Source organism: Pelodiscus sinensis, chromosome 3 (genome assembly GCF_052426305.1).
Source record: "Pelodiscus sinensis isolate ZL-2025 chromosome 3, ASM5242630v1, whole genome shotgun sequence".
Lineage (NCBI taxonomy): Eukaryota > Metazoa > Chordata > Testudines > Trionychidae > Pelodiscus > Pelodiscus sinensis.
The window spans coordinates 39156817-39176508 of NC_143054.1; the positions used below are offsets into that span (position 1 = coordinate 39156817).

Below are 19692 nucleotides of genomic sequence, written 5' to 3' on the forward strand. Positions count from 1 at the left end.
GCTTCCCCCGAGGCTTTCAAAGCCGCGGAGGGGCTCCGGCGGGCGGGCAGCCCATGCGCGCCTGGGATGCCCCCCCGCCGGCTTCCCCCGAGGCTTTCAAAGCCGCGGAGGGGCTCCAGCGGCGGGGCATCCGGCGTACAAGACGACCCCCGATTTTTGGGGGATGTTTTTTAACTTCAGAGGTCGTCTTGTACGCCGGAATATACGGTACACAAAAGCTTAGAAAATATAGAGGGATGAGTGTGGGCTGCCTTGTCCTTCCTGCCCTCTCCCTTTGTCATTCCCTAGATGACAGGATAATTGACTGTTTTTTTCATCTTGTAAAATCTGATGACTTTATTATCCTAGCTGCAGGGTTGGGGCTGGTGCAGGGATGTGGAATGAGAGAGTTCTTGGAGAGAACAAGAAAGGATTCATAGGATACACAGGAGAGCCCACTGGGGGCACGTCTAGACTACATGGCTCCATCGACAGAGCCATGTAGATTTGTTTACTTGGCAAAGGGAAATGAAGCGGCCATTTAAATAATTGCCACTTCATTTAAATTAAAATGGCTGCCGCACTGTGCCGATCAGCTGTTTGGCGGCACAGCGCTGTAGTCTGGACGCTCCGTGGTTGACATCAAACCTCCCAGGTAAACCTCATCCCACAAGGCATAATGGGGAGGTTGACAAATGCCTTTGATGTTGACTGTGAAGCATCCAGACTACAGCGCTGTACCACCAAAGAGCTGATCGGCACAGCACGGCAGCCATTTTAATTTAAATGAAGCGGCGATTATTTAAATCGCCGCTTCATTTCCCTTTGCCAAGTAAACAAATCTACATGACTCCGTCGACGGAGCCATGTAGTCTAGACGTGCCCTGAGTGTACTTTGTAGCTTAACTGAAATTCCTGCCAGACATGCTGATGGCCACACAAGCAATTACTATTGTGGTTAATAATATCAATAATAAACATTATTATACCTTATGATATATGATTGAATATGCGTACCTGCAAAATACTGATATAGAATCATAGGACTGGAAGGGACCTCGAGAGGTCATCAAGTCCAGCCCTCTGCCCTCAAGGCAGGACCAAGCTCCGTCTACACCATCCCTGATAGATGTCTATCTAACCTGTTCTTAAATATCTCCAGAGAGGGAGATTCTACCACCTCCCTTGGCAATTTATTCCAATATTTGACCACCCTGACAGTTAGGAATTTTTTCCTAATGTCCAATCTAAACCTCCCTTGCTGCACTTTAAGCCCATTACTCCTTGTCCTGTCCTCAGAAACCAAGAGGAACAAATTTTCTCCTTCCTCCTTGTGACACCCTTTTAGATATTTGAAAACCGCTATCATGTCCCCCCTTAATCTTCTTTTTTCCAAACTAAACAAGCCCAGTTCATGAAGCCTGGCTTTATAGGTCATGTTCTCTAGACCTTTAATCATTCTTGTCGCTCTTCTCTGTACCCTTTCCAATTTCTCCACATCTTTCTTGAAATGTGGTGCCCAGAACTGGACACAGTACTCCAGCTGAGGCCTAACTAGTGCAGAGTAGAGCGGCAGAATGACTTCACGAGTTTTGCTTACAACACACCTGTTGATACAACCTAGAATCATATTTGCTTTTTTTGCAACAGCGTCACACTGTTGACTCATATTCAACTTGTGGTCCACTATGATCCCTAGATCCCTTTCCGCCATGCTCCTTCCTAGACAGTTGCTATTTCTATGTTATGAGAAAATAGGGTGTATCGCTATTATATAGACACTTGCTAATAAGACCCCCAAATCTTTGTTGTCATGAGTAAAATCTAAAAAGTTTTTTCAACTGTTTCTGTTTTGTTATTAGACCCAGAGGAAGTGATTTATGATGATGTGCCAAAGGAAGATTCAGATACTGAACCAGGTTTGAGTTTATGTAGAAAGTTAGATGATGATTTAATACAATCACAGGTTTTATTTTAACATACACTTGTGACTACAATGTGATCTATGATTATTTAGGTCTTTAAGTTAAATAGAGTACACCCAAAACTGCATGTGAATGCCGTTAACACTGTCACAAATCAAGTTCTAGGAATTCATAATTAGAGACTACTCTGGTCAAAATTTGTCTCCCAAGGCCTCTTCTGTCATCTTGTTCAATGGCTTCATTCATGGATTCTAATGCCAGAAGAGACCATTGTGAACACTGAGCTCTCTGCCTCAGCCAGTCTTTCCCTTGGGCATTGTTATTAAAAAATTAGAACTGTCATAAAAGAGTGTCTTCAAAACAACAAGGCTTGTGGGGATCTTCTTGGGTGAACTTTACTGAACATGCTGAGGTAGAACAGCACGTGCTGAGGTAAAACAGTTCCTGATGTTTAAATGTGGTGGAGCCTTCTGATATCTTAAGCTCTAGTAACCCTTATGTGGATTGACTGGCTATGAAATCAGTAAAGTTAGCCAGCAGCCATATCTCAAACTAAATCTGCTCTGTGACCAACCGTAACATAATAAATCAGGAGAAGAACTCCTGTAATAAGCTCTTTGTAGCCAGCATTCTACTACCCTGCTGCTATGCAGCAACCAGTCAAGGAAAGCCACCTAAGAAATGTGCTGTAGGAAAGTTTTTCTCTTAACTCCAGGCTCATTTAACTCCTTTACTGTATGGCTATGATTGGAAGGACAAGAGTAGACTTCGATGAAATCTTGGCACCATTGGTTTTCACCTTGAAAACTGTGAGCAGTGGAATGCTGGGTTCAGTTCTTTTAGAAGATAATAAACAATGTGATCTGCAAAATCACACCTTTCTCAGGTGCCCTCTTTCCTGGGAAGTCTCCATCTCGTCTACATCTCCTACTGTACATCAGAATCAAGGACTCTCATGGTGGTTTCATAAGAGAGGAAACCAACAGGTAGTTCAGTCTCTGAGGGTATGTCTACACTACCCCCCTAGTTCGAACTAGGGGGGTAATGTATGCATACCGAACTTGCTAATGAAGCCTGGGATTTGAATTTCCCGGGCTTCATTAGCATAAAGCCGGCTCCGCCATTTTTAAAAGCCGGCTTGTTCGAACCCCGAACTAGCCATTCCGAACTATCTGTACGCCTCGTGGAACGTGACTACGTGGAACGTGGAACGAGGCGTACAGATAGATCGGAATGGCTACATAGTTCGAACTATCTAGCCCGTGCCGCGTGTAGCCGCGCGGCACGGGGTTCGAACAAGCCGTTTTTTAAAAATGGCGGAGCCGGCTTTATGCTAATGAAGCCCGGGAAATTCAAATCCCGGGCTTCATTAGCAAGTTCGGTATGCATACATTACCCCCCTAGTTCGAACTAGGGGGGTAGTGTAGACATACCCTGAGTCCCACCATATAAGAGAATGAGGCATTAGGGACCTGAACTACAACTCCCATGAGTTTCTGAATCTAAATCTTTTCTTTTAAATGAAAAATTTTCAGCAGAAAATTTTCTGTTTTCTATTTTTAGCTGAAAAGTCTAAACTTTCCATAGGGGAGAGTTATTTTATTGACAATGTTGGTATATACACAATGGGATTTTGCAATTAACATTTGAGAATTTGTTTCTTTTTAAATTGAGAACAGGCTAGGAATGCCTGTTTATCCAATTGGATGGATTAATTTCTTGAATTTACAAGGAAATTTTAAAATAATCACACCACATTTAAAGATCTAAATATTAGGCATATAGACTGTGGGCTGTTTGTAGTAATATTTGCACCTTTATAATCCTCAGCCTATGAGAGTTTTAACAGGTGGACATGGTCTCCGTCTCATTATCACCCCATTGTGGTTCCCATTAGACTAGTAAGACAGATCTACTGAATTCAGTCTAGTTTATCTTGTGTGGGGGGAAATAGGGGAAGGGTCCATCCGCGCTGCTGCCATAGTAGAACTGGGGCCTTTTGCCCCCTCTCATAAGTGTTTTATTGTGCAAATCTCTAATTGGAGTCAGTGGGAGCTCCACATACAGATCGTTTACAGGACTGGGCCCTAAATCAGACAAAGACCTATTTAACTCTGTATGACCGAGAATTTTAGAGTCTGCTACTATTATAATGATTTTTTGTTAAATTCTCTGTTTTGCTGGAATGCCATTGAAAGGTATCAGGCAAAGAGCTTTGTATTTATGGGGGGGGGGGAACAACTAGATTCAAAAGTAGAGTTTCAGCATATTAAGGAGTTCACTTTTTGTTAATGCTGACTGCATTAAGTAATATTAATTAATATTGCAACATTGTCAAATTTTAATTTTTGAATTTAATAAATATTGGGCTATTGAAGTGTGCAAAATTAAGTCAATTTTCTTTGAAACAATTTGTAATTTACTTATAGCCTAAATCCTGTGTCTTCCTTTTGCATAAACCAAATTTTATCTCTAAAGTGCTGGTCAGGTGGGCTGAGAGTTACTGCAAAACAGCTACTAATAGTAATCTCCCTGAAAATAAGAATTTATAATGGATGTGCCTGCCTATGTCAATTGTTATGGTACAAATGATATAATATATAATTATGGAAGCAAATGATTGCTTTCTCATGGTTAATTGAGAGTTAAATTTTTTCATTGCATTTTAGGATCAATGTGTAATGGATCAGTGTTTCTCAACCTTTTTTTTTTTTTTTAATAAAGTATCCCTTTAAAAAAAAAACTATTCTCAGTACCTACAGTTTTCAGACACACACAATTTTTTCTACTATTTCAACACATTTGTTTAAACAACTTAATCGTAGCTGGGCGGGCAATGAAATTTTTGGGTGTAAAACATACAAAAATAATGAAGTTTTGAGCTTTTTATGTCATTTATACACAAGGTAATGCTCTAGTATTTGAGGTGACACATTCATGACTGCTGAGTATGCTTATGTTGGAAGGATGAAAATGCATCATAAAATACAACAGTTTTGGAGTGTAGTTCTTGCTATTCTTTGGTCTAATCCATTTTACTAGAAGTAGTAACTTTTTAATATGTCCTGCCAAACATATATCATACTTCAGCATCTGTTGTGTGTGTTAATCGTGAAAAGGTTCCTAAAGTGAGTTATGTGTGGTAGCAAGATGCATCAACGGTGAATTCCTTGCTCACCATGACAGTGATTATGTTGACATCCCACTGAACTTGAGCAGGATTTGCACCAAAATCTACTGTATATAAAATAGAACATATAAAGGCAAATCCTGTGCTAACACCAGCAAATCATTATAGTATAGATGAACAAATACATTGGAACACCTCTCTTTGAAGAGGCCACTCTACTTATGAGGGGATGGTGTGAGCATCACAACGTTATCCACACATGTTAATGTGGTGCTCCACATTAATGCTTCTATGTGGAAGCTTGAAAGCTGAGAAAAGGCTTCCTACCTCATCCCACCTATGTATTGTAGCAAAGGGCAGACTACATCCCATAGTGAACAAGCGCTTTGGAATTAAAATACATTGGAACTTCTTTGAAGCTTAAGTAAAATATATTTTCTGTTGTGTGTTGGTATTAATGCATGCAGAGGAAATGATTTATGATGATGTTGAAAATGGAGATGAAGGTGGAAACAGCTCTCTAGAATATGGATGGAGCTCAAGTGAGTTTGAAAGCTATGAAGAACAAAGTGACTCAGAGTGCAAAAATGGAATTCCCAGCTCCTTTTTGAGAGGCAGCCACAAAAGACATGTATGTAACTTATAGCCGCCTTTTCCTTATTCAGATTTTCTAATTATCCTGATTGCTCAACATTTGCCTTGCCCACTTGTGCCCATACCTTTTCATGAACCTATCTTCCATGTATACAGAGCATCTTTGCAAATGAGCTAATAACTAGTGAGAGAATGACGACTGAAAGCAAAACATAAAAGGAAAAAGCTAGTGCACATGTAAAAGGGAGACAGATCTGTGCAATGAAAATAGGCTGGTTGTTTCCTGTGAGCTGTTCTTGACCTTTTCCGTTTCCACAGCTGTGAGTGACATAGTGTAAATGGCAAATGACTATGGGAAATATTGTGAAGAGTAGAACTGGGTGACCCATGGATTTTGAGGCTTTGGGATCCACAGGAGGGTTTTGCAGAATTCACAGACTGGTCAGTTTGTAAATATGTCCCCTTTGATTTGTATTCCTCAGTTATGATTTAGCTTTGAAAAAACAGTTGTTGTGGCTGAAAAGAAACGTGTGATATGTATGGGGGTTAGAGAGACTCACCCAAAGACTGATGGGTAAAGGTGGATGGTCTGTATACAAGCAGTATGGTGCCTGATTATCTGGCCTGGCACCTTTGTGCTCTACTGCTTCTGGAGGCAACCATGGATTGGTTCAGTACCTAGAGTATTTTAAACTTTTTTACTGCTTTAGGTTCTGTCAGCTGCTAGTGATCATATAGATGTCATTTAAGATCTGGAATTTGTTAGAATGGCTGATGCTCCAGCCACCTATGCCAAGATGGTTAGGACTGGGTGTTGTGGAGTCAGTTGGGGTATGTCTACACTACCACCCTAGTTCGAACTAGGGTGGTTAATGTAGTCATACGAACTTGCAAATGAAGCCTGGGATTTGAATTTCTCGGGCTTCATTTGCATGTTGCCAGGCGCCGCCATTTTTAAATGTCCGCTAATGCGGACTCCGTGCCTGCGGCTACACGCAGCACGAACTAGATAGTTTGGACTAGGCTTCCTATTCCGAACTATCTAATTCGTGCCGCGTGTAGCCGCGGGCACGGAGTCCGCACTAGCGGACATTTAAAAATGGCGACGCCCAGCAACATGCAAATGAAGCCCGGGAAATTCAAATCCCGGGCTTCATTTGCAAGTTCGTATGACTACATTAACCACCCTAGTTCGAACTAGGGTGGTAGTGTAGACATACCCTTGTTTCTGCAGATTTGCAGAGGAACACAGAATCAGGGAAGGAATTAAGACCTAAAATGTAGCCTATAAAACAAATCTGTATTTGAATTACAGATTATATCTCTCCTTTCCTCTGTTTTGGGTGTTTTTTTGTTTTTTGTTTTGGTCTTTCGCCCTACCCTACTCAAGGTTTTTTACCTTATGTTTAAATAATTATATTTCCCTCTGCCTTTACACTGCTTATTTTCTTACATTTCCTCTTCCTGGGATTGCAAAAGCAATAATATAGCACTTTCAAACATAAAAGTATTGAAGTGGCTATAAAGTTAAGAAAAGAAATTCACATTGGAGAGAACACTTAGAAGAGAAAATGTTATACAAGTTTTATAAAAGAACCTGTGTAAAATAGATTCCACAGAATCCACATTTTGCTTCCACAGATTTCTGAACTCACTGCTCCATCTGTTGCCCTATGTCCCATCCAATCAGGATCAGGAAGACGGAGGAATGACTGAAACACTGTATCTGTTTAAAAGAGACTTTGTTAATTAAGTACTTTTTTCCCCCTGGCTCAAACAAGCTTATGCTTCTGTACCTGATGTTTGTGGGGTAATTCTGGACCTGGCTGAAGAAAGCTGTATATTCTGATATATTCTGATTCTGAATATATTAGGATGCAGCTGAGAAATGGTCTTCACATAGTGTACCTAAAGTGGCAGCTTGTTTTGTTTCTTCCATTCCCACCTCATTTTGTTCCTTATGGTGACATCCTGGGACACAGTGAGACTCTTTACATGTGTACAAAGGGGCAAGGTTTACAATAATTTTTAAATGCTTGTAATTAACATGAACCTTCCATAGACTCCAGATAGGGATTGGAGTGAGTGGGGGGAAAAGACTGCCAGAAGCAAAGAAATGTTGCAGGAGCAGGAGTGTGAGAGAAAATGGCCATTGGTCTGGAAAGGTCATACTGTGGAGTGAGTGAAGGGAGCTGTGAGAGATTCCAGGAGAGGAGGAGTGACTGCTCAGAATATACGGATGGAAGGCAGAATGGGGAATGAAGGAGATGCAGGAGATTGGAAGCCATAGACAGGTTTCAGGAGTCAAAGTAGGGAATGGAGGGAACCAGAAAGAGGGCTTGGAGGAGAGCAGGGAAAGGCAAAGATTCTTTAAATGGTTAATACTTTGTAAATATAAATCCTTAAGTGCTTAGAGTTAGCATTGTGGTTAAAAGCTCCTCACCTCTCATTTCCTATTCACATTCCTCGCCAAATGTAATTGCTTTCCCCCTCCTCACAAACCTCATATGAAATAGTGCTAAAATCTGCAAGGGGAATCCTGCTTTGATAGGTCTCCTAATGCATCTGGTGACTCTTGTATCCCAACAGGGGAATAGGCTGGCTGTTCGTTTAGGACTGAGCATATTAAAAGGTTTAAGATTTCTGAAGAGCAGTTTTGTTTGTACATGTTAGTGGGGCTCCAGCAAAATACATGTTGGCATGTTTGCAAAATGAAATTCCCTCTTGTCAGTAAATCAGATTCTGCTCTCATTTATACTGGTGTAAGGTAAGAGTGCTAGCAATGGTATTAATTACATCTTAACTGATAAGGGTGTACCTGAGGGCAGAATCTGGCCCTTTGTTTTCAGCTTGGTGGATGTTTTGTTTCCATTGCCTCGATTTGTTGGCGAACAATGCTATCGATGTCAAGATGGGAAGTTTTACATTGGATTTTTTTTATTTTCAAATATTTTTGTCTTTGTACTTTCACCTGAGGTTCTCAGAGTGCTTCACAAACATTAATTAATGAATAAGTCTCACAATAGTCCTTGACTGGTATTGCCCCTTTATTTCAATTCATGCACAGAGTGATTATCTGACTTCCCCAGGCCGGAGTGAATCTGGAATAAAGCTATGAGTAGGATACAGATTTCCTGATTCCTACTCCTGTGCTCTAACTAGTTAATTATAAATCTTTCCCTACTAGCCTACGCTTACCTAACTCACCGGTGCAATGAACCTCCAGTTTCAAAGATGTTCAGAAGTTCTGCAGATACTTTGGCCTATTTTGACAGTTTTTCTTTCAGCTCCCCATTCTTGAGAATATTCAGAAATATAAATGCTAGAAGTCATACTTGGCACTATGGAGTGATGTTCTGGATTAATTCTAATAGCAAGAAATGCACAATATAACTTGAAATTTAAATGATCTTAGCACACCTCCTATTCTTTTTGGATTGAGGGAAGCTTCCTCTTCCTTCATAATGCATAGCACTTGTCAGTGGATCATGAAGGCCTCACTCTAAGCATGAGTGGGTACATCTACACCGCAGTAAAAGATTCATGGCAGGGCAGTGGCTGGCCCTGAGTCAGGATCCCAGAACTTGGGCTTCAGACTGAGCCCAAAGGCATACCTAGGAATTTTCCAAACTGAGCCCTGGAGCCTGTGCCATGCAGATCCAAGTAGTTGGCCCAGGCCAGCCATAAGTTTTCATCTCTGTATAGACATATTCAGTAAGTGCAGCAATGTATAGGACACCATAAACAAAGGTCGAGCACCCCTAATTGTTTATATTCTGTCTATTGACTGGACACTTCTAGGCAGAGAATCGCATGCATGATACCTCTCAAGTACTTTAGAGTTAAGTTTGCACTACAGGCTTTTTGAAAAGATTGTATTTTTTTATACACTGTAGCTTTCTCATGACCTAACCCGTTTAAAGGAGCACTATGAGAAAAAGATGAAAGATTTGATGGCAAACACTGTGGGAGCAGTAGAGATTCAGCAACTAAAGCAAAAACATGAGCTGAAGGTAGTGTAGTTAATTTTTGTAACAAGCTACGTGTTAAAATTATTGTTCATCAAGTGCAGACAATGTTATCTTTCCTTTATTAAACAGCAAGTTGAATATCAAAAATGGAACAGTAACTTATTTAAAATTATTTCCAAATGTTCTGGATATTGTACAGTTTGTTGTACAAGAACATTGTCAAGGACTTTTACAGTAGTTACTCTCTATTTGTAATACTTTTACAAGATCAGCTAGAACTCTGACTTTCCTTAATCATTGAGGCCCTGATCTTGCAACCTGATCCACGTGTGCAGATCACCTGTGCCCTTGTAGAGTCTTGTTAAAGTCCATGAGCTCTATGCGGGCAGAGGAGTCATCCCACATGGCTCAGATTGCAGGATTGGGGACCTTCATCCTTTATACAGAATGGAGCTGAAATGAAGAAGTTTGTTTTTCGACTTTGGCTCATATATTGAAAGTGCCCTGTCACAGCAAGATACTTTTGTGTGTGTCCTGGTATAATTGAAAATATCAGCACAGTTGTGGGAGTAGCGTTCATTTTTGCTGAGGCTGCATTCAGGAAAGGGAGAGCAGTTTTTTGAAAGGAGATTTATGTCTGGAGGAAAATTGCTTCTCTGGCTAGTAATCGTAACACTTTTTTCATATGTGCTTAAAATGAAATAATATAGACACTGATGTGTTGTGATTTAAATGTCCGTGCAATACAATTCTTATTTAAAAATCTAATTGATCATAAATGGGACAAAGAACCAGTGTTCAGATTATTTTTAGTTTTGGATAGGGTTAGTAACTTGTATTGGAGGTTGAACTTGGGCCACATTTCAGCTTCATAGCAGTGTCATTTTGAGAACTATTTTTAGTACATATCTGCCTGGCTGAATGCTGGACATTTCTGGAGCTCAAATTGTGCAAATTCAGTGGTTCCTCTAAAATTCCTCTTGGATTGCAAAACAGGTTTCTTCCAGGTGTAGATTTTTTTTTAAAGCACAAAGGACAAGAGAGACCAGTATTCAGATTTGAAGTCGCACCTCAATTAATTAATATATTTTAAAATACACCTATATATCCATAACACCTGGAATCGTTTTTCTTCCATAAGATTATAGTCATTTGACTGTGCATTAGATTTTGGGCCTAAACTACTTGACAATGTTCTTTTTTTACATATGACATCATCTAAGAAATCTCAGAGGGGTAACCATGTTAGTCTGTAACTTAAAAAGAATGAATAATCCTGTAGCACCTTAGAGACTAACAAATATATATATATATATGTATATGTATATGTGTGTGTATCTATATTGAGATATATATACACACACACACACACACACACACACACAGTGCTTTTTTTTTGTGATGGCATGGTACAGTGTACCATCACCATTTTTTAGGAGCACTTGCCGCTTTTCTCCAGCACCACCCCCAGATAGCCCTGGGAGCACTCACCCCATGCCAGAAGGAAGCATTTCAGCCCCGACCTCCTACATGTTTTTTTTTCCTCAACAAAATCGTCTGGCAAGCCTAGTACCAGAAACTTTTTTCTTTTTTAACAAAAAAAGCAGTGTGTGTGTGTGTGTGTGTGTGTGTGTGTGTGTGTGTGTGTGTGTGTGTGTGTATTATCATGAGCTTTCGTGGGCAAAATCAACTTCATTAGTTTTGAGGAAATGGGTTTTTCCCACAAAAGTTCATGATTCTCTCATTCTCTTTTTCTCTCTCTAAGGTACTACAGGACTACTCATTGTTATCGTTTAAGAAGATTGCTGCTACAATATGTTGAATTCTACTCTTATTATTCACTGAGTATGTAGAATATGTCTTTTGCTGTCTTGCAGATGCAAAAGCTTATGAGGGCTGCTAGGGAAGGTACCAAAGATGGCTATGAAAAGACTAAAGCAGCTGTGAAGAAAGGTCGTTCGTTCATCAGAACCAAATCCTTTATTACCCAAGGTAGGTGTGGAATTTTTGGTCCCCTATAAAGTTCACTTAGGTGATTGTCTTAGCATGTTACTTATGTTACTGGACACATGAGAGCAGAATTACATTGTCTCATAAACAGGGCTCTGATAGATCTGTGGTTATGGAACTGCCAAAAATGTCGGTAATCCTGAGGATCTTGAAAACCCCTAGAAACATGGAGATTTGGGAAGTTTTTTTATACAACTTCCCTGCTCATAATTTATTCTAATTCATTCATGTGACACAGATGGATTTGGAGTTTGACCTTCACCCTCAGGTTCATTGCTTAATCTGCCATGGAGCTAACATTTAACTATCTAGTGGCTATGTACCCCAGAAGACGACCATGTATGTTTCTGGATGGACTGACCTCTCAGCCAGTTTCCTTTCTGAGGGAAACTGGTTAGTTTCACAGACTCTATCAGATGATGCACATAGACTTTGCAAGCTAGGAGAAGTCCTTCCTTAGCTTTTTCAAAGTCATCTGCTCATGCTCTTTACACTATACTTCCTGAAGCACAACTTCTCTCATATTTATTTGTCTGTGTGCATTACACCACTGTAATATTTGAGTGTTTTCTACATAACATGGATAGCAATTGTAAAGTCTCTAGTGGACTACCTGGCATCATTTTTTTTGGTTAGTTGATTTTCTTGTTTGCTACAGGTTTGTTTATTTTGTTTTGGGGGTGGAGTTTAGTTGGGTGTGTGAATGTTGTGAGTGTCATTCTTTCTATGGTAGAAAATATTTTTGAAGAGAAAGAATTTGAAGCATTTCTTAAAGATGGACAAATTATAGATCACCGAATCTCCTGTGGAAGTACGTTTAACAGATACATCCCCTTGAGTAAGACTGCTTTGTCCCTTGCTGTCATGTACTTTGTTCTTGGCTAGGAAGGACAAATTGATATAAAGCAAAACACACAGAAATTTTGCTGAGGATATGGGCTGAGGTTACTTGGGAACTCTCCCACCCTTGCTATACCATTAATTCACCAGCACCAGCAGTTGGTGAAAACACCAGTAGTTATTCTCTGCATAGCTCCTGCTGTTTCTGACACTGATGGAACTATGCTGGTGATAGACTAATAATGGCAGAAATCATTAATATGCTTTGGTACAGACAAGATTGTCGTTGTCCCAGTATGATGACAGTACATATGATTCTGGATTTTCTGTCTATAGGTATATAAAAATTGACTTTTTGCTATTTTTAATTATTTGTAGATCATAAAGCTTGCTCTCTGGAAGAAGAGGAGCTGAATTTATTTATTGATGTGGACTGTATGCATACAGAAGCAATTATGACTCCTATGCCTGAAGGATTATCACAACAACAGGTATTAATTTCTGTGGGTTTAAATATTATGGAAACATACAGTAAATGACCCATAGGGCATTTGCATGGACAAAACCTGATTGTGGTGGGATAATTGTGCATATACACTAGACAGACTTGTAGCTTGCAAGGGTCTTCACCTGATTTAGAAAACCAAGCCTAAATACCTCCCCCAAAGTCATACAGGAAATCTGTAGCAGAACTTGGACTAGAACCAAGGTTTACTGGATTCTATCCCTTAACCACAAGACCTTCCTTCTTCCTGACTTGGCTGTCACTGTCTGTCTGTTTCTCTGTACTTCAGTCTAGGTTTAGGTAGCTGAAGAACAGAAATCAAATTAACAAGAAAAATCTCCCTTTAGTCCAGAGGGAAAGTTGCTAATTTGTATTTCAGAGGAGTGGTTTAAATTTTAATAATTACTTAAATTTACTTGAAATTAAATCAGCTATTTGAGGTTTGCGAAATGAATCTGTTCAGAATTTTTAATGGTGTGAATTATCACCTTTTTATAAATACACTATGGCTCCATCTACACTGCCCCCTCTTGCGCAAAAAATATGCAAATGAGGTGAAGCGCGGAATATCGCTGTGCCTCATTTGCATAATTAATGAGGCTCAGTTTTTGTGCAAGAGGCTTTTGCACAAAAAGAGCTGTCTACACTGTTCCTTTTTGCGCAAAACCCCCCTCTTGTGCAAGAGCCAGTCTTCTGCTTTTTTAAATTTGTTTACATTAAGAGTGTGTCTAGACTAAACCTCTCTGTCAACAGAGAGATGTAGATTAGGCACATCAAAATTGCTAATGAAGCAGGGATTTAAATATTCTGTGCCTCATTAGCATAAACATGGCCTCCACTTTTTTTTTAAATGGAGTTTTTAAAAAAAAACCAGCAGTCTAGATGCAGATCTGTCAAAAATAAAGCCTTTTTTGACGGCTCCCGTATTCCTCAAAAATGAGGTTTACAGGATCTGTTGAAAGGCTTTATTTTTGACAGATCCGCATCTAGACTGCTGTTTTTTTGAAAAAAATCCGTTTGAAAAAAAGTGATGGCCATGTTTATGCTAATGAGGCACAGGATATTTAAATTCCTGCTTCATTAGCAATTTCAATGTGCCTAATCTACATCTGTCTGTTAACAGAGAGGGTTAGTCTAGACACACCCTTTGTGTCCATAGGTACAACCTCCCACGGCTCCCAGTGGCCGTGGTTCATCGTCCCCAGCCAGTGGAAGCTGAGGAAGTGGCACGGCCACAGGAGCATGCTGGCTGCCATTTTCTGCAGCTCCCATTGGCTGGGAGCAATGAACCACATGTGCTGAAGGGCTGTGTGCTGCATACAGTTGTCCATCACCTTTTTAAAATGTAGAGGTAGAAAATAAACCTAATACAGTGAAACCTTTGTTATCTGGCACTCTGTTAACCAGAAAACTTCGTTAACCGGCATTGCCCCCAGCCACAATACTGTCATATCTTCAGGCACACAGTTTTGGCTTGGTTTACCATGATTGGCGTAACATTTTTTTATTTAAGAAGTACTAATCATCTTTAGCTCAAAATAGAAATGTGAGACCAATTGCCAAAACTACCAATATTAAAAACTTGAGTTTTACTATTATTGTCCATTGGTTTTTCCTAGGTTGATGGGATCCTTAGATAACCGGAACACCCTATTCCCCAAGTGTGCCAGATAACACAGGTTTTACTGTATAACGTAAGAAAATTAATGGGCCAATAATGCAAACATTCTTCAGGTGAATAGTGACGTACCAGATTGAAATGAAATTCAGTAATGCAAGGAAAAGTCACCTCTCTCTTTATTCTTAGACCTTTGGAAACTGATCTGCCTGCCTACTTTCTCCCCCCTTCAGATCTGTACAGTTCCATCTCTGAGTCACATTTCTTTTGGATCCATATCCACATTTTAGAATAGATAGTCTGTGAGGTTAACCATAGAGATTAAGTAGCTTCACTGGTAGGCATGCACACCACCTCACTAGATATAAGCTTAGGCAGGGATGCAAAAATATGTCCTTGATTTTGCTTTTTGTAAATTAAACGTAAAGTGGAAAGTGATGTTACTTTTGGTGAAATACAGCAGATGTCCTTAAATAGGTCTAAAGGCTTGAGAGATGTTACCCATGCTCCTTTAAAGTGCAGAAAATATCTCTCAATGCCCCATAATATTAAAAAAGTCTTCTGATTATAATCATTGTTACTTGAGTAATGTTAAATATTTATACATCCATATGTAATAATAAGTATCATCTGATAAGTGTATTTGATGTGCAATGTAACATTTGTTCACCATTTTTACCTGTGGCAGGTAAAAGAAGGTTTTTGCTATGTAGTGGGAAGGTGTCAAAGGCAATCCCTATGTACTTGGGATCTGGCCTTAGTGCCAGGGACACCTCCCTAGTTTGTTCCCAGGTAGTGCACAAATGATTGTTGAGAAACAGCTTTTTGTTAGTTCAAGGTGCAGAGCTCAGATTAAATCTGGAAAAATAAGTTCATACTGGATGCAGACTCTGCTGACAGAGAAAGTTTGGTGAATGACTTGAGGAACATGGAAGCAGACAGAAACACACATATAATACCAGAAGTGATGAAAAACTGGTGAGCCTGCAATCCATTTATGCTGGGCTCCCTCTGTGAGGAGAGGAGAATTAAAATTCCCACTCTTCTGGGGACTGCGCACTGGAGAACAGTGTATAGAGAAGAAGTATTGACATCCAATTTAAAGAAAACCATTCTGTTTCTGACATTCTCCCCTTTTTGATGGGTACATGAGAATAGTATGGGTGCCTGGAGGTTATGATTATTATGGGCATTGTAAGAAGTATGATTCAACAATAACATGCATGAATATATCCTATGAATAGTTATGTCCCAGCCTGTGCAGACCTCACATGACAAGAGTCTTCATGCAGGTGAATAGTCTCTTAATAAAAAAGATTATGGGAAAAACATTGGAAGAATGTTTTAGTGATGAGGAGCTAGGGCTGGTGTTTGTTTGTTCCTTTGCTTTTTAATGGCTACGGGATAAGAATATTAAATTATTTGTGTATTGAGCATAAAAATCCATATGCTTGCTTCACACATGCACATTGGTATGGTATTTCTTTTTTAATGAAAAATAAAATATTGTGTGTGTACTTGGCAATGCAACAAGTACATACAATTTGGTCTTTTAGGCTTTTTTTCCCCTGAATATGCTGCTGTCAACCACAAGGTGGCATAACAGTTTTTGTTTAAAAATCCAGGTCCTGTTTGAATTTTTATTTGTATATTGCGTCATACTGTGAGTCTGAAAGTACTGGATAATTGAAACAATCATTTTAGTTCTGCAATCATAATCTCTGTTATAAATGTTATATGTTTAGGAATAAAAATGCTGGAACATAACTATTATTTTTCCCATCTACCCATACCAACAAAAATCTGAGTGTAGCAGACTTGTAATATTTCACCAAGTATGTAACAGGGCCTTAGGCCATATCTTCACTCAGCACAAGATCAACACTCCCACAATTGAACTTCTGGAGTTCGATTTAGGGGTCTAGTTAAGACTCCCGAAATCGAATTCAGAGGACACCCCTGTCGGCAGCCGATACTCCTGCTCCTGTGAGAAGTAGAGGAAGCCAAGAGAATGGTGTGAAACTAATCAAGGTATGTTGACTCCAGCTATGTAATTAACGGAGCTGGAGTTGTGTATCTTTATTCCACCTTTCCCTTTAGAGTAGGCCTGGCCTTAGTGTCTCCTCCATATCTATCTGTGTTAGGCTATTACAATGGCATGTAATCACCAACTTTGTGTACTTTATTTTATGTATCGTTGGATCTGATACATGTCAGAAAATTATTATAGAATTAAAGTCACAAAACAACATGCTTTGGAGAAAAATTAAATGTAAATTAATATATCATGAACCTATTACAATCCTGTTATGCTGTATGAGAATGAACAAGAATGTTTTTCTTTATGTAAAGTAAGACAGTCAAGGTAATGGGAACAAAACACTGACCCTATGCCAATACTTTCTCACTATTATTGTTTATAAATCCTTCAAGAGTTTATCACTGGATTATTTTCTCAAAATCTGTGTTAATATGTTATGAAGATGTAAAACAATGAAACATGACACGTGAAGCTTGGTTTTAAAAACTAACCCACTATATTGCATCTGTGTATCAAGTTGCTAATATTCTATCATCATCCGGGCCCATAGCTAATTGTATCCTAAAACTTGTTGGTGGGATATAAGAGTCCATATTTTAAAAGTGAACTTTTAAAACGAAATAGGCAAATAAGAAACTTCATATGACAACTACTATTTTATAGTATTTCATGAATCATTTAAAAAGATAGAGTAAAAGTAATTTTCATGAATTTCTGAAGAGATATAACATTTATTTTATTATAGTTCCAGTGTCAGGAATACTTTAGTTTGACATATAATACAAGGGTCAATTTATCAGTGTAAGAACTTTATGGTTAACATTTAATATGGATCTGTGATTTTTGCTTAATACTCTTAACTCTTTTTCCATTTTAGATATAGAGACAACTGGACAAACTCTTTTCCCCCCCTTGTAGGTTAGTTTACTCAGACTAGTAAACAAACAAACAAAGAATTTAATAAACAAATTACATAGTGTATATACATTTCTGTCAGTAGTAAAACATTATTTTCACCAAGTCACAGAAATGAGGAAAATATCAGCAACTTTACATTTGAAAGTTTAACTTTTATCACGTTGAACAGGTTGTGAGAAGATATATTCTGGGCTCCGTGGTTGACAGTGAGAAGAAATATGAGGACGCTCTCAAAAGAATTTTGGAGGTATCTAAATAATGTTTACTTTTTACAATTTAGAAAGGACCCAAATCCTGAAATAATTATTCATTGATTATACTGTGACTCACATGCGTGCTATTAGAGGGCCATCAGACCGAATATGTTATCTTTTGACTATAAGGTGGGATTTGGATTAGGTTTTACTTTGTGATGTAAAACTCTAATTCCTTTTCAGGTTGTTTGAATGAATCTGTTTTCTTTATTCAGCAATATGAGAAGCCTCTCTCAGAAATGGAACCAAAGCTGCTGAGTGAAAGAAAACTCAAAATGGTCTTTTATCGTATTAAGGAGATTCTTCAGTGCCATTCAATGTTTCAGATAGCATTGGCCAGCCGTGTCTCTGAGTGGGATTCTGTTGAAATGATTGGTGATGTCTTTGTCGCTTCAGTAAGTAAATATTTATGAACAGAGGTCTGAAAAATATTCAACATTTAAAAAAAAAAATCTATGTAATTCCCCGTCTAATATGGATGCCCTCTTAGTTTCCTATGTTCCCTACTGCTGGTGATTGCTGTAATAGCACATGTATCCGTTAGGACAACTACACTGACACCAATACTTCCATTTGGTTGGCTGCAAGTGAAACAGCTTTGGCCAACATTTTCAAATGTGTGTGTCTCTTGTTAGTCACCTAAATTTCCATTTAGGTATCTAATAAGGGGCTTTGTTTACAGAAATGTTGGTCGTGCACAAATCCACCTAAAGCAACCTGAGCTGCAGGTGCTTCACACCTCTGAAGAACAGGGAGCATCAAGTAGCACTTTGAAGATTTGCCTATAGCTAAAAATACTGCAGACCGTGGCCTGGGGTGGGCACAATACAGCCCGTGGGATGGATATGGCTCGCCAAGTCATTTTATTTAGCCCGTGACCTGCCCTGGCAGGGGAGGTGGGGACAAGGGAGTTCACACACTCCCTGTGCCCCACTGTGATGGTTGGTCTGGGGGCAGGGAAGTGTGCAAAGTCTCCTCCCTCTTTCCTCTCACCCTGCCAGGAGCAGGTAGTGCATAGAGGGAACTGTCAGCTGTTCAGAACAACTCGTGGTTCCCTCAAGGCAGGGTGTGACTTTGGTGGGGTCAAGAGACTTTGTGCACTCCTTCACCCCAGCTGCAAAGATTATACTGGGGGCAGAGGGATGCATGAAATCTCCTCGCCACCCCTCCCATTAGGGTTTTCTCTAAGTGCCGTGTGACCATGGTGGGGGGCAAGAAAGGTCACATGCTCCCTCACCCCCAGTCTCCGCTCCCTTCTGCAATGATTGTCCTGGGGATGGGGGAGCGCATGCGAAGTCTCTTGCCCCCTCCCAGGGACACGCAGCCTTGAGTGTCACACAGAAGGAACCCATGTGCTTGGGGCTGTTGCAGGAGGGAGCCTGCTTCAGAGACCCTGTTGAACGCTGGCTGGTAACTGCCTAAGGTAAGTGACTCCCGGCTAGAGCCTGTCTCTGGCACCTCAGCTCCTGCCACTTCCTAACTCTCTGCCCCAGGTCACCATCCCCTCCTGCCCTAGGTCACCACCCAAATTCTCTGCACATGAGCCCAGGTCACAATTCCCTCCCAGACCCTGAACCCCCTGCTACAGCCTCTCCCAGGAAAAAAAAATTCACCCTTGCACCCCTACTCCCTCCCAGACTCAGCATCCGAAACCCCTACCCCAGGTCACAACTCTTTTCTTCACCTAAACTCCCTCTAAGACCTCAGACGCTCTCCTGCACCCTTATCCCTAGCTCCCTTCTGCACCCAACCTCCGTTCTAGATTCTGCTCCCCCCACCTCCCATATAGAAGTGTGGCCCTTGACCACTTTCCAAAATCTTGGCGTGGCCTTCAATTAAAAATTATTGCCCACCCCGCCATGGCCTGTCTGTCAGAGTCAAGCTTGGAGCAGAAAAGGGGGTGTAGA

General features: G+C 40.0%; 1 protein-coding gene across 7 annotated transcripts in view; it reads left to right on the top strand.

Moving 5' to 3' along the window:
* ARHGEF10 (Rho guanine nucleotide exchange factor 10) overlaps nt 1-19692 on the top strand; it is a 190385-nt gene that overhangs the window by 51127 nt on the left and 119566 nt on the right. For 6 of the 7 annotated variants that reach the window (XM_075923594.2, XM_006137773.5, XM_006137774.5 and 3 more), the window contains 7 exons: nt 1842-1898; nt 5502-5665; nt 9525-9641; nt 11477-11591; nt 12828-12940; nt 17701-17778; nt 18001-18180. In XM_075923594.2, coding sequence (XP_075779709.1) covers nt 1842-1898; nt 5502-5665; nt 9525-9641; nt 11477-11591; nt 12828-12940; nt 17701-17778; nt 18001-18180 — 824 coding nt within the window. The remainder of the gene's footprint in view (nt 1-1841; nt 1899-5501; nt 5666-9524; nt 9642-11476; nt 11592-12827; nt 12941-17700; nt 17779-18000; nt 18181-19692) is intronic. The other variant, XM_075923595.2, reaches the window with a different exon arrangement.